The 13,806-nt window shown below is 47.5% G+C and overlaps 1 protein-coding gene across 8 annotated transcripts; it reads left to right on the forward strand.

The window, feature by feature from the left end:
* Positions 1 to 2,815: 2,815 nt before the first annotated feature.
* On the forward strand, positions 2,816 to 13,521 carry LOC129050323 (golgin subfamily A member 8B-like). 8 transcript variants are annotated; one of them, XM_054532306.1, is made up of 16 exons: positions 2,816 to 2,981; positions 4,667 to 4,786; positions 5,919 to 5,999; positions 6,845 to 6,883; positions 7,149 to 7,196; positions 7,281 to 7,365; positions 7,461 to 7,567; positions 8,569 to 8,655; positions 8,763 to 8,870; positions 9,076 to 9,163; positions 9,546 to 9,802; positions 10,032 to 10,253; positions 10,337 to 10,437; positions 10,520 to 10,620; positions 10,728 to 10,883; positions 10,946 to 13,521. In XM_054532306.1, the coding sequence occupies exons 1-16, from the start codon at positions 2,934 to 2,936 to the stop codon at positions 11,170 to 11,172; spliced, it is 1,875 nt and encodes a 624-aa protein (XP_054388281.1). In that variant the 5' UTR covers positions 2,816 to 2,933; the 3' UTR covers positions 11,173 to 13,521. The 8 variants fall into 8 exon arrangements, with proteins under 8 accessions (XP_054388281.1, XP_054388282.1, XP_054388284.1 ...); XM_054532307.1 differs by having other exon boundaries at positions 10,970 to 13,521; XM_054532309.1 differs by having other exon boundaries at positions 10,728 to 10,880; positions 10,970 to 13,521.
* Positions 13,522 to 13,806: the final 285 nt, after the last annotated feature.

A 13,806-nucleotide genomic window follows, 5' to 3' on the forward strand; every position in this document is an offset into this window, starting at 1 on the left:
CCACAGCTTCTTGCACTATCCTGCAGTGTCCTCTACTGTCGCTGTGCTCAGGTCATCTTTGTATGAGAGTTGAAACAAGCAGACCAAGGTCACTTTATTTGACCTTAGCTTGGGACATGTGCAAAGAGTGACAGAGTTTTCACTACTGTGTGTCTATCCAGGAGCCACCTTGAAAGTGCCACAAGTATTAATTTGGGGAGTACAAAGACATTTTAGCAAGTAAGCTAATTTGCAAATATGGGATACACAAATAATGAGGGTCAACTGTATTTGTAAGTGACTGCTAGGGTCTGTTTCATGATAATCCCTTCCCCCAAGAGTGTGGAATGTTTCTTTAGCTTCTTTGATCATTTACTTATTCATTCATGTATTTATTAAGTACTTACTATAAGCGAGACTCTTCTTTAATCTGTGTGAACAAGCTAGAGATTAAGGTCCTGCCCTGTGGATTTTATATTAGAGTAAGAAAGACAGATAGCTAAGTCTGGAGCTCAGGGGGCGAGGCCTAGGTTGGAATTATAGATTCACTTGGCCAGGGTGAAACCTGGTGTGCCCCCTCCTGCTTCACATGCACAGATATACTTCCAGAATATTTCTGTTCTATTCTTGTGTATAAAATCCTCCTTTTGAGCCTCTCTCCACTGATGCATGTCCACCTTTACTTTTGTTGATTTTGAGGCCACTTGCCCATGTAGCTGGCAGGATATTGAAGAAGAATCATACTGACCTGGCTCTGCTACCTACCAGCTGAGTTACTTTGGTCAAGCTCTTGGACTTCTGAGCCTGTTTCCTAATTTCAAAAGTGGTGATATGATGTGTTAGGCACTGGTGGGTTGCAAGGAAGAGGCACACATGTATTCCCTTTGTGATGAGGGCCGAATGTTAACTTGGATGGAAAGTCATCCAAGCAGCCATATTGTCTCTGGCCCTAGTACTTTCAAAACCTCACAGAACATTAATTTCACAGTATTTAGCATAGGACTTGAGCTCTGAAGACCTATAGTGTGGTTATTTGTTCATATGGCTGTTTTCCATACTAGACCATGAACTCCATAAGGGCAGGATCTACGGTTTCATCTTTCTATCCTAGGCACTCAGTTGACTGCCTGATACATAGTAATAGAGGCATAAATGTTTCAAAAGTTGAGGAATTTTCAACACTTCCTGAAAGAATAGGAAAATATAAAGGCTTCTCAGAGAAGGTATTATTTAAGCTTTTATTTTTGAGATGATGTCTCAGTCTGTCACCCAAGATGGAGTGCAATGGCACGATCTCAGCTCACTGCAACCTCTGCCTCCCAGGTTCAAGCAATTATCCTACCTCAGCCTCCCGAGTAGCTGAGATGACAGGCCTCTGCCACCATGCCCAGCTATTTTTTGTATTTTTAGTAGAGACGGGGTTTCACCATGTTGAGCAGGCTAGTCTTGGAACTACTGACCTCAGGTGATCTGCCCACTTTCACCTCCCAAAGTGCTGGGATTATAGGCATGAGCCACCATGCCCAGCCTATTTATGCTGATTCTTTAAGGGTGAGTAGAAATTTTTTCCAAGTGACTAAAACCTTGAGACACTATTCCAAGCAGAGACCAGCAGGGTCAAAGACACAGGGATATAGAGATGTTGAAGTTTATCAAACACTGCTAGCTTTAAAAAACAGAAAAGAAATGATCAAAATCAAAAATTAAAATTAAAAATCACCTAAAAAAAATCTATTAATGGGTTTGGCCAAAGGTGACGTCACAATCAAGTTAACTATGACCATAGACACACAGTAATGGATGGAAGTTTTGGGGAAAAAACATAACATTCTCAGGTTGTTGGCAGAGTATCTGGAACAATTTAGAAATACAGACATTGAATTCTGGGAATAATTACGCTGTAGTGAAATCATTTCCTTCTCTGCATATGAAGCATGTATGTGTCGCACACTGTTCAAGGTGCTGAAAATCAGACTCTTCTCAAGGAGCCCATGAGCAATCAAGGGAGATGGATGGGTGAGCCACTGATTATCATGTGACAAGTGGGGTAATAGAGATATGACTAAAATGCTATCCAAACAAGAAGAAAGGAATTATTCATAACATATGGAGTGCTGGGGAAAGAGTTCTAAAATGAAGCTGGCCGGGTGTGATGGCTCACACTTCTACTGCCTGACCTCAGGTGATCCACCCACCTCGGGCTCCCAAAGTGCTGGGATTACAGGTGTGAGTCACCGCACCCAGCCCAAAAGCTTTGTGTTTTTACAGATATTAACCATCTTTCCTGTTTTTAAAAAAAAAGCTTAATAATAATGTAGGAGAATAAGAGAAACATTTTTCCAAAAAAGGAATCATTTTGATTATTTTATCTTATTGGAATGTTGGATAATATAGTCTGCTTCATTAATCATCAAGCATGCTATGGATTTCCCACTTTTGTAGGATCTGTATCTCAGTTCAGGTAATACTGGTAATTTTTGTACAGTATTTGAAGATGAAAGGTATAGGCCAAAATCATAGACCTTGCATAGAAGCTGGTTGATGAAGACAGCTCTGGAGGAACACATAGATACACACAGAGAGACACACACATATATATAAAGTGTACACACATATGTTTTTTAAAGTCTTAAAGGTTTTAAAGCAAAAGCCAGGCCCTCCCCTCTCTCAGAGTGGGTGGGGACAGTGGTTGCATGGGCAGCTTTCCTAATGAGCCACAGGTCCCTCTGGACACACTGCTGCCTGGCCACGCCCCCTTTCCACTTCGTCTTTCTCATTGACCAATGGGCTTGGAGCATTAAGGCCACACCCCTATTCCGCATTCTACTGTGGCCCTGGTTACGCCTCCTCTGGCTCAGTTACGCAGCTGCCTGCTAGGTGACTGGAGGTGTTGATCGGTGCTCGCTGGGATTTCGCTGACGTGGCCCCAACCCCGCCTCCCTCCCCACCCCACAATGGCAGAAGAAACTCGACAGAGCAAATTAGCTGCAGCCAAGAAAAAGGTAAAGACGTACCAGGTCATGACTCCCCAACTCAGCCACAGATCCCCTCTGACGACAAGACCGCTGCCAGAGTCCATACTACTCCTGAGGCACACTGGACTTTGCCCCCCAACACCGGCGCTTCTGGGCTCCCCCTACAAAAGTCTTGTCAGTCAGCCCTGCCCCTTCAGCAAACAGCTCAGTCCCTGCCCTCGCCAATCACCCCAGGGTGACTTTGGACGGGTGACTCCTGGGGCTCCCCACTCCATTACTGGGCCCTCACCTCTTGCCACCCCAAGTTGGACCTCCCTGGGCTCTTTGGGCTCACGTCTCCAAGGACCTGGGCCCCCCAGGCCCCGCCCTCACCGCTTGTCCCTGGGTGACTTTGGGCTGGTGACTCCTGGGGCTCCCTGCTGCAGACTCTGCCCTCCCCTCCTGCTGCCTCAAGGTCGACCTCCCTGGGCTCTTTGTGCTGGCATCTCCAAGGACCTGGGTCACAACCCTGTGTTTCCCTCCCGCATCGTGGAGCGGCGACTCAGACATCGCGCTGATGTGGTCCCTCCCCCGCACTAGGAGGAGTGGAATGTAGTGATGTCACAGTCTGCCTACTAACTGTCATTACTGCAAGACTGGCCTTGGTCTTATGACCCAGTCCCCTAAACGTTGTCACACCGTTTCTGGTTCTTCTGGTCACAGCAGAAATTTCCAGCTGGAAGGGGAATGGAGACTATGGGACCCAGGAGCAAGAGGTTTCAGGCTGCCTGACTCCCTTAAAAGACATTGACAGTGGGAAAAGCCTACCTTCCCCCGTGAGCTCAAAACGTTGACAGTATCTCTGGGTGGCGATGGGAGAATGGCTTTGGTTTGGTTTTCTCCCAGGCTTCTACTTTCCAGAGAGATTTTAACATTTTTTTCTGAGTTCTCCACCTCATATTCTAATTCTCCATGGTTCTGGGACCAGACTGCCCTTCAGTCAGTGGTCTCTGAAGTGAGATTTGCTCATCTTCTGTGGAATAGATCTTGGGAAACTGAACTTGACAGCTTGAATCTTCCTCATATTATCTCAACCTTGGGTACTTTGAGTACCACAGGATAAATGTGGGACACCTTTCTGAAGCATCAGTTTCCTCTGATTCTCTTGAGATCAAGAGAAAAAACATGAATGTACTTAGGGATGGCAGTCCCATAGGTTTCTAAGAGTATACCAGACCTCTCTCTGAAATGAGGCTTGGTTTGTCCTCTTTCTGATAAATTCCCAGATTTCACTAAAAGGCTGCCTTCTGCCATGAGGACACGTTGATATAAAAGTTTGGGAGGTACTGGGGCACTTCTTCCCACTAACAGACGTGTGAGGATGTACAACTCTAAACCACATGACATACAGCTCCTGCCTACTTAATGTATACTTTTCTACCTCTGCCTCTGGGTTTAGTCCCTGGCAGCTGCTGATTCTTGGCAAAACCCCAGAGCTTAGAGTCAGAAGACTGAGCTTCCAAGTTCCAGTATCACCTTTTTCTTTTTCTTTTTTCTTTTTTCTAGCCATGATATCAATCCCTCTCAGTCCCTAAATGATTGTGACACCTTATAGAGTTGTTGGTGTCATTAAATCAGATGGTATATAAGAGTCTTTTATAAAAACTATAAAGGAGGATGTGGCTGTAGGGGCTGATGTTTCTCATGAGTATTACTGCTCTTCTTTCCCACAGTTAAAAGAATATTGGCAGAGAAACAGCCCTGGTGTTCCAGCAGCAGCGAAGAGGAACAGGAAAGCAAATGGCAGTAGCCCTGAGACAGCCACTTCTGGTGGTTGCCACTCATCTGAGGCTGTGAGTCTCGCCTGGACAGGCTCCTGGGGACAGGGGGCCCAAGGGGCAGTAGAGGGCAGTTGTTAAGACTGTGGATGGACTGTTGGGTAGTGCTTAAGGATTCTGGATTTGGTCGGGCACGGTGGCTCACGCCTGTAATCCCAACACTTTGGGAGACCAAGGCAGGTGGATCCCAAGGTCAGGAGATCGAGACCATCCAGACTAACACGGTGAAAGCCCGTCTCTACTAAAAAATACCAAAAAATAAGCCAGGCGTGGTGGCGGGCGCCTGTAGTCCCAGCTTCTGCGGAGTCTGAGGGAGGAGAATGGCGTGAACCTAGGAGGCAGAGCTTGCAGTGAGCCGAGATCACGCCACTGCACTCCAGCCTGGAAGACAGAGACTCCGTTTCAAAAAAGAAAAGAATTCTGGGTTTGAATCCTGCCTCTCCGTCTGCTAGGGATATGATTTATGGCAAGTTGCTTGAGCTCTTTGGGCCTCTCTTTTCACATCTGTATAATAGAGGTGGTATTGTTGGACTTGTATTTGTGCAGTTTAAATGAGATTTATAATTGTTGATTTTATGTTAATCCCTAGTACATGGCCTGCTGTCAACACCCAGGACACCCAGGATATGGTCTTTGCTGTTTGAGTTTCCTCATCCCCAGTCTCAAGGGGAAGCCAGGACAATGAGAACAGTCACTTGCCATCAGGAGTCACTGAAAGGGCCCCAGGATGGGATGGTGGGGAGATAAGAACCATGAGAGAAGTTAGCATAAAGGAGTTATGGGACAAAGGGTCCAAGACAGGCAGAAAAGAAAATGTTGCCAGTTGATGGGGAAGAAAGAAAGTCGGAGGGCTCAGACAATGATTGGGACAGAACATCTCCGTGTGCACTCTCATGTCTTGTAGTCAGCAACAGGTATCCACGGGGAGGGCCCTACATCATCTGCTACCCTGAAGGATCTGGAGGTAGGAGGCTCTGGGTGGAGGTGCAGTGACCCCGCAGGCCAGCCCTCCAACCTCCTCCCACCGCGGGGACTGGGTGCCCCTCTGCCAGCTGAGACAGCGCACACACACCCCAGCCCTAATGATTGTTCTCTCTACCTCTCCCCCAACTCCTCCTCCACCTCCTCCTCTCTGCATGCGCCTCAGAGCCCACGCCAAGAACAAGCAGCAGTCCTGGACTCGAGGTCCGTAAAAATCAGTCGACTGAATAACACCATCAAATCTTTGGTAAGAGTCCAGTGGGGTCCCCTGTTTCCACGCTGCCAATCCTAGGCTCCAGTTTCCCCTTGGGGCCCTGAAGAAGGGGGCTGGGGGCCCCTGGCACCAAGGGCAGATAGGGAGCTGGGGCACCCAGGACTCACCTGGAGGGACCCCAGGGCATGCAGCATGGCTCTTCTTTTGCTGCCCTCTTTGCCGACTCTCTCCTCTCCAGAGGTCCCTACTCGAGTCCTTACTATACATGCCCTGGCATTGTTGCCTCTTGGGGAAGTGCTGGCCTGACTGGTTGTCAGGGGCCCTGTATTTCTGCCATGACTCAGTCCCTAATTTGATCTTTGATTCTGGACAAGCCACCTCTCCTTTTTGGGCTCATGTTTCCAGAGGAGGTAGTGAGTATCAAAGGTCTCTGTTAGCTCTGAGAGTCTGAGATTTAAAGGCCCCCTAGAATGGAAACCTCAGGGCCAAGGGCTCCTGTCTGTCCTTTTCATCCTATATCTGCTGTGAAGAACCATACCTGGCCCGTATGTGCTCAGTAAATGTTTACTGAATGAACGCACTTTTCTAAATCACAAGCTGGCAGCAGGGGGAGCTTTTCTCAAACTCCATCTCTAGAGGTTTATGTTACTGTCTTCTCTAGAGATTCCTGATTCATACTTTGAGTTCTGTGGCTGTGGCTGAAAACCAACAAAGACCCAAATCCTCTGTCCTTGGGAGCTTAGGAACAGTTCCTGTTCCCATTGGGTCTGAGAACTTTGCCTTTATAATCCATTCCTGGCCCCTGCCTACCGCTTCCTGTCTGGGGAATAGAGTTGAGGGGGCCACCCTCCATCACCTTAATTTGACTCTCCCCACAGAAACAACAGAAGAAACAAGTGGAACATCAGCTGGAAGAAGTAACGTGATTTCTTTGTGTGCTCATGACGTGACTGCTGGGTTTGGGGGACACTCAGATGTAGAGGCCCCAGTCTCGTCTCGCCTACTCCCAGCCTGGGGAAGAAGGCTCACTCCTCAGATTCCACCCCATCCCCACAGGGCCCCTGATAACCTGGTCCCATGGGTGGGTCTGTCCTGGGGCATTGGTGGCATTCTGGGGGCGTGTCTCTTGCTGTGCCATCTCTGCCTCTCCCTGGTAAGAGCTCTGTCTTCCTCGTCTTATAGGAAAAGGAAGCAAACAGTGAGAAACAGAAAGCCCAAAGGGAGCTAGAGGTGAGTGGAGGGTGTGAAGTTTCCTCCTGTCCTCCGGAGAGTGTTTCTTTCCATTTCAGCACTTGCTTGGCTTTTCTCCCAAAGGTTCAAATCCAGAGATTGAACATAGAGAACAAGAAACTAAATACGGACCTGTATCGCACGAAACGTTCTCTCAGATACTTTGAAGGTGAGAATCTGGGCACCCTGTCATCCTTCAACCTGGCACTTTGACAGGTCTGTAGGGGGAGTCCTTTGAGCACCATCTCAACTCTGTCATTACAGAAGAGTCCAGGGATCTGGCCGGCCGCCTGCAACGTTCATCACAGCGTACAGGAGAGTTAGAGCGGGCTCTCTGTGCTGTCGCCGCCACGCAGAAGAAGCCAGATGGGGTGAGTCCAACCACCTGCGCTGTCCCCTGGGAGCCCGGCTTCGCAGATGGAGGAGTGAGCCTAAAGGTCCCTTCTGCAGGATGGAGTGTCCTGCCCAGAAGGCAGCATGGCCATTTCTCACTGCTTTTGTGTATGGTTGTTAGAGGCAGCCTGAGGCTGAGTCAGCTGCTGTGGGTGAGTTGGGGGGCACGGTGGGGAGCGAGCACTGGATGCAGAGCTTGGAGGCCAAGTGGCTGTCCTGCCCTTACCTGGCCGTGGTCTTGGCCAAGTCCTAGGTGGGGTGTGGGGTATTGGGTACTTATACTGTGAAGGTACAGAAGGGTACCTTTAGTATGTTACCTTTTCTGTAGAGAGAGGAAACGTGTGTGTGTGTGTGTGTGTGTGTACACACTATGATAATATACATAAAACATGTCTGCAAGTGTCCATAAACAACTCAGAAGAGAGCAACGGGGTGGCTAGGAGATACTTCCCTTTTATACCTTCTGAGTTTTGGACTATGTGAATGTATCATCCTTTCAAAAAGTGAATAAAAGATTAATTTTTCCCTTCCTGACTCTGCCCCCACCCCAAGCAAGAAAAATGGGCTTAGAGAATCTGATAGACCTGGGTGTTCAAATCCTAGCTCTGCCTAAGTGATCTTAGGCAAGCACTTAACCTCAAATACTCCATGTTTTTTCATCTACCCAAGAGAGGTAATCATAGTAACTGTCTCCCATGGTGGTTGCGAGGATTCAATGGGATTGCTAGCGAGGTACCTGCTGAAGCTCTCCATAAAGGTTCCAACAGTGATAGTCATAACAATAGCAATATTATCTGACCTCTCTCCTCGTCCCTTCCAACTTCACTGAGTTTTTTTCAAAACCAGACCACGGGCTTGGAAATGCCTTGGTCTTTACTGGCCAAGCTGTATATTGGGTTTAGCCCTAGCCCTTTTAAGGGGCACTGTGTGGAATGGCCCAGGCTCCCCAGATCGAAACTTCTCACTCTTCACCATCCAGTTCTCGAGCCGCAGTAAAGCACTTATGAAGATGCAGTTAGAGCAGTCCATAAGGGAGCAGATACTGCTGAAACGACACGTGACACAGGTGAGGTTTTGCAGAGGGAGGGATGTGGAAGGAAGATGACCCCAAGTGGCCAGGAGCAGGTGAGGACCAGTGACAGCCTTTCCTAACTTCTGTGCCCATTCTTGCAGTTGAAGGAGTCACTTAAAGAAGTCCAGCTGGAGAGAGATCAATATGCACTACAAATAAAAGGAGAGAGGGCCCAGTGGCAGCAGAGGATGAGGAAAATGTCGCAGGAGGTGAGATCTGACCCTTCAGCCTCCCGCCCCCCCAACAACTTAGATAGGTCACTGGATCTTTCTGGGCATCTTTAAAATGGGAATAGTGCAGCCAGAGGTGGTCCTGGGTCTGGGCTTTGTGGAGGTGGGGGCAGAGAGGGAGATGGGAGCCTGTCCAGCCACCAGCCCCTCTCTCCAGGGCCCTTTCCCCCTGTGCTTTGGGCAGGTTTGCACATTGAAGGAGGCGAAGAAGCATGATACGCATCGGGTAGAAGAGCTGGAGAGGAGTTTGTCCAAACTCAAAAACCAGACGGGTAAGATGTGACTGGCATGACCTGGCAGCAGGACTGGCATCAGAGGGCTGTGGGGGTGGCTTAGAATGCCCCAGGAAGGTGGGTGGATGGCAGGGCTTTGAGGCAGAGGGAAAGAGGTCTGTGCCAGGAGACAAGTCTTGTCATCTCCATGAGCCTCAGTGTCCTAATGAGCAAAGAGGGCCCATTGTCAGCCACCCACAGTGCTCTCTATCTGAAAGTGGTTTGGAAGATTGGCTACCATCCGGGTGCGAGGAATCATTAGCAGTGAGGCCAAGTTTGGGGGGCCTGAGAGGAGCTGTGCGCCAAGAGGAGGGTGTTTTGTTGTTTTTTGTTTTTTTGTTTTGAGAATCCAGAGGCCCTTATGGTCTGCTTCCTTTCTCAGCTGAACCACTGCTCCTGGATCCCCCAGCAGTGCCCTCTGAGGTGGAGCTGCAAGACCTGAGGAAGGAGCTGGAGAGAGTGGCAGGAGAGCTCCAGGCTCAGGTGGAAAACAATCGGCGCATCAATCTCCTGAACCGTGGGCAAAAGGAGAGGCTTCGCGAGCAGGAGGAGAGGCTTCAGGAGCAGCAGGAGAGGCTTCGGGAACAGGAGAAGAGGCTTCAGCAGCTGGCCGAGCCACAGAGTGACTACAAGGAGCTGGTGGGTTGCCTCACCTGGGGAGCCTGCCCTCCTCCCTAGCCCTCCAGGCCTTTGTTTCCCCACCTGCAAAATGGGGCAGTGCAGCCCTCACATGAAATATTACCTTCAAAGGCACCCGTGAGCCAGAGCTTTGCTCTGGTGGCTGTGGGAGAGAGGAGAGTATTTTTCTAACCTGCCTCCACCCTTCCCGGTGCCATGGGAGGCAGACACCAAGTTCTGGGGTCTCCAGCTGCAGAACTTGCTTCTCTCTGTCCAGAAGAACGAGGACAAGAGCGCCCTGCAGTGGGAGCAGCAAGTAAAGGAGCTGCAGGAGAAGCTGGGCCAGGTGACGGAGACGGTCACCTCAGCCCAGAAGGAGCCAGAGGCAGCAGCCCCAGCCTCGGGGGCTGGGGGCGAGTCTGTGAGTGGGGAGACCCTCCGGGCCCTGCGGGAAGTCATGGAGAAGCTGGAGGTGAGTGAGTCCTAGCATGGGCCAAGAAGGGCAGGGGTGAGGCAGGTCGCTGCTGAGATGTGACCCCATAATTTTGGCTCCAGAGCGGCCTTATGGACCTCCTGGAGGAGAAGGCGGACCTGAGGGAACATGTGGAGAAACTGGAAGTTCGATTCATCCAGTACTGGAGAGAGAGATGCCATCAGTGAGTGGGAGACCAGGGCACGGCAGGGGGAGCTGCAGGGCTGTGGGAGGGGCCCCAGCGTCTGAGCCCTTTCCTCCCGCAGGAAAGTGCATCGCCTTCTAACAGAGCCAGGGGGCAGTGCCAAAGACGCAGCACCTGGAGGAGGACATCATCAGGCTGGCCCAGGACAAGGAGGAGGGGAAGGTAGGGTGTGCAACATCCCTGTGGGGGTAGGGGTGGGGGTGCGGGTGGGGGTGGGCATGAGGGTGAGTGCCAGCAGCGGCCTGACAGCTGAGCACCCCTCCCTTCAGGTGAAGCTGCTGGAGCTGCAGGAGATGGTGTTGCGGCTTGTGCCAACTATAACGAGGGGCACGGCAAATTCCTGGCCGCTGCCCGGAACCCTGCTGCTGAACCCGGTCCAGGAGCCCCAGCCCCCCAGGAGCTTGGGGCTGCCGACATGCATGGTGGTGAGTAGAGCCCCCAGGTGGGGTGAGCAGGCAGGAGCATGGGGGGCTATCACTCCACTCAGATCCCCGCCTCCCTCTCTCCAAAGATCTTTGTGAGGTGAGCCTCACCAACAGCGTGGAGCCTGCACAAGGAGAAGCCAGGGAGGGTTCTTCCCAGGACAACCCTACTGCACAGCCAATCGTGCAGCTCCTTGGTGAGATGCAGGACCACCAAGAGCACCCAGGCTTGGGCAGAAACCCCTGTGTGCCATGCTTTTGCTGGGCTTGGCTGCCCAGAGGAAGGAGATAAATACCACCATCATCAAAGAGCTGCTCAAGACATTGTTAAAAATGAAACAAAGTTACGGGGTTAATCTCCTACACAATTCATGTACTTCATTTGAATGTTACAGCCACTCATGATTATTTGTGTTTCTAATTTATAGTTTAAGTTTATTTGTAGAAAATTAAAGGAGAGTGGGTCTCTGTGGCTCTCACTGATGTTCACTCTGGCATCCTTTAGCATTTTTCTTTTTTAATTTCATAATTGTAGGGCATTAGCATGCATATTGAGTTTGCCCTTACATGGTGGGAGTTCAAACACACAAAGACCCAGTCGTCGCACAAAACTCTTCTCGCTGGTTTGAAATAGGCTCCCATGCTTTTTTAATGTTATTGCAGTGTGCATATTCATTATAGAATTCAGATAAAATTTGCTTATGTTCTGCTATTATGTTTGATCTCATCTTAATCACAGTGAGCTCTTCAAGAGCTCAATATGTGCTTTGCCCTCAAGTGTGCACTGTTTATTACTTTGTAATATGCCACTATGAGTACTGACATTTAGAGCTGTTTAAAGGCTGAGAACTGCAAACAGCCTTTCCTTCATTTTCTGTGTATTGGTGATGGGAGTAATAACCTTTTGGGGGAGCTTTTTAAATCTCACAGAAGAGGAAAGTGGCCTGCTCTGGCAGGTATGTGCAGGATAAAGTGTGTTTCATTTGTTCTGGTGCCAAGAATGAGCACTGTACTGTGGCAGTTCCCTTAGGATTTGTATATGCTCTGGGCTCGTGAAGATATTGCATCGTGAGCTGCAGCAGTTGTACTCTTTTCCAATGACCTAACAAGGGCTTATTTCTGAGGAATGAAAGGCTCCCATCATTGGCTGTGGATGTGGAAAACCTTTCCTAGCTTAGAGCATTTGTATCTATAATACATTTTAAAGTCAGAGTTCATGTTACCTGTTTTAATCACATGACTTCCTGTCCCAGTTCACAAAAGGGCGCTGGTTGGCATTCTTCTTAATGTATTTAGTAAAGATCATAAGAAATCCTTTAAGAGTTTAAATGTCCCTGGAACAGGCATACAGGCTCTGGTCAAGAATGAATTAGAGTGAAGGAAAGCTGTGTGACACCTGGCATTCCTCTCTGTTCATGGAGCTTCTTTGAGGCTTGAAGATTGATGTTACCATCTAGACGTCTCTGGCTAATACCTATTCTTCAACCACCTTGGTTACTCTGACATAGGAATTTACTTCTTTTCCTTGAGTGGAAAACACTTTAATAACAAACATTATTATAAACTAATAAATGTGAGAGTACTTAGTTGAAACAAAAAGGAATTTTAGTAGACAGTGTTATGTTATCTTTGAAAATCAAGGAGAAGTTTATGCAACTTAAAATGTTTACACACTGTGGTGCAATCTACCATTTGTGAATGTCAGTGTATTATCAGGAAACGTGTTTATACAATCGCAGAGTTGTAGTTCCTCACAAACTTCTTTATGAAGAGTGGAATATGTTTTTGTACCTCTCACTTTCAGTCAGGGACATATTTTGTGCAATATTTATGTGATTGTGCCTATGAGTGATGAATGAACGCATTTCAGTCATACATTGCCTAAATCATAACTTGATGATGCTTGGGAAAGAATCAACAGTTAAAACTTCATGAAGTTCTAATGTCTGTGTTCCAAAACACATCACATTATTAGGTTGTAGGGAGAGATGTATGTGTGCTCCCTGGGGTGGGGATTTTCTACTCACTAGACCATCTCCATTTTTAGCACTTGGCATCCTCATGATCCTTTTATAAATATGAGATGAACAGGAGAGCAGCAATATGATTTTGCCAATGGAATAACAGATTCGCTGGCATTCAATGAAAGAGGGCACATATTGGGTCCTTGTGACTTCAACTGACTCTTCCAAATTGTATGAATTTATCAATATATTAGATAAACCCAGTTTCAGAATGATAAAGAAAAAATATTAGACCAAATAATGTGGCTAATTAACAGTGGTATGATTTCTAGCCCGTGGGTTTAAAACTGTATCTTAAAGAGTCATTTTAAAATAATATAAATATTTAAAAATGTAACTGCTATCTTTATGTTATGAAATAAGTTAAAATATTTTAAAATATGAATACTGTAGTTTAAAAGAAAGAAATGGTGGGAAGGAAAAGTAGAGAAAGAAATGCCAATTCCAGTCCAAAGCTTTATTTGCCAAGTTTTCTTAGAAGGAATTTTACCAATGTATGAGTTCTTGTTAACAGAATGTGTAACGGAAATACTGAAAACTTTTGCCTAAAGTGGCATTATTGACTGCTGGCATGATGCTACTGTAATGTAATAAATTATTAAATTGTTGCAAAGTGCTGTTTTTGCCTTAAAATTTTATTTTGTGTGTCTTGAAAACTATAGTATTAAAGGTATTGATACTGTGCAAATACTGGGCATGCTTGGCATGAGATAATCTGTTTCATTTTCACGAAATTGTAGTATAACTATGCAAGTGTTTATTAAAAGAACACAAAATAAAAAAGGTATGGGATTTAAAAGTTATGGGGTGAAAAAGTTATCAGATAAAAATTGTAAAAATGTGGCAAAAAAGTAGAAAAAAGCTTTCTGAAAAGTTACCAAAAAAAAGTTATGAAAAAGAAG

Source organism: Pongo abelii, chromosome 16 (assembly GCF_028885655.2).
Source record: "Pongo abelii isolate AG06213 chromosome 16, NHGRI_mPonAbe1-v2.0_pri, whole genome shotgun sequence".
Lineage (NCBI taxonomy): Eukaryota > Metazoa > Chordata > Mammalia > Primates > Hominidae > Pongo > Pongo abelii.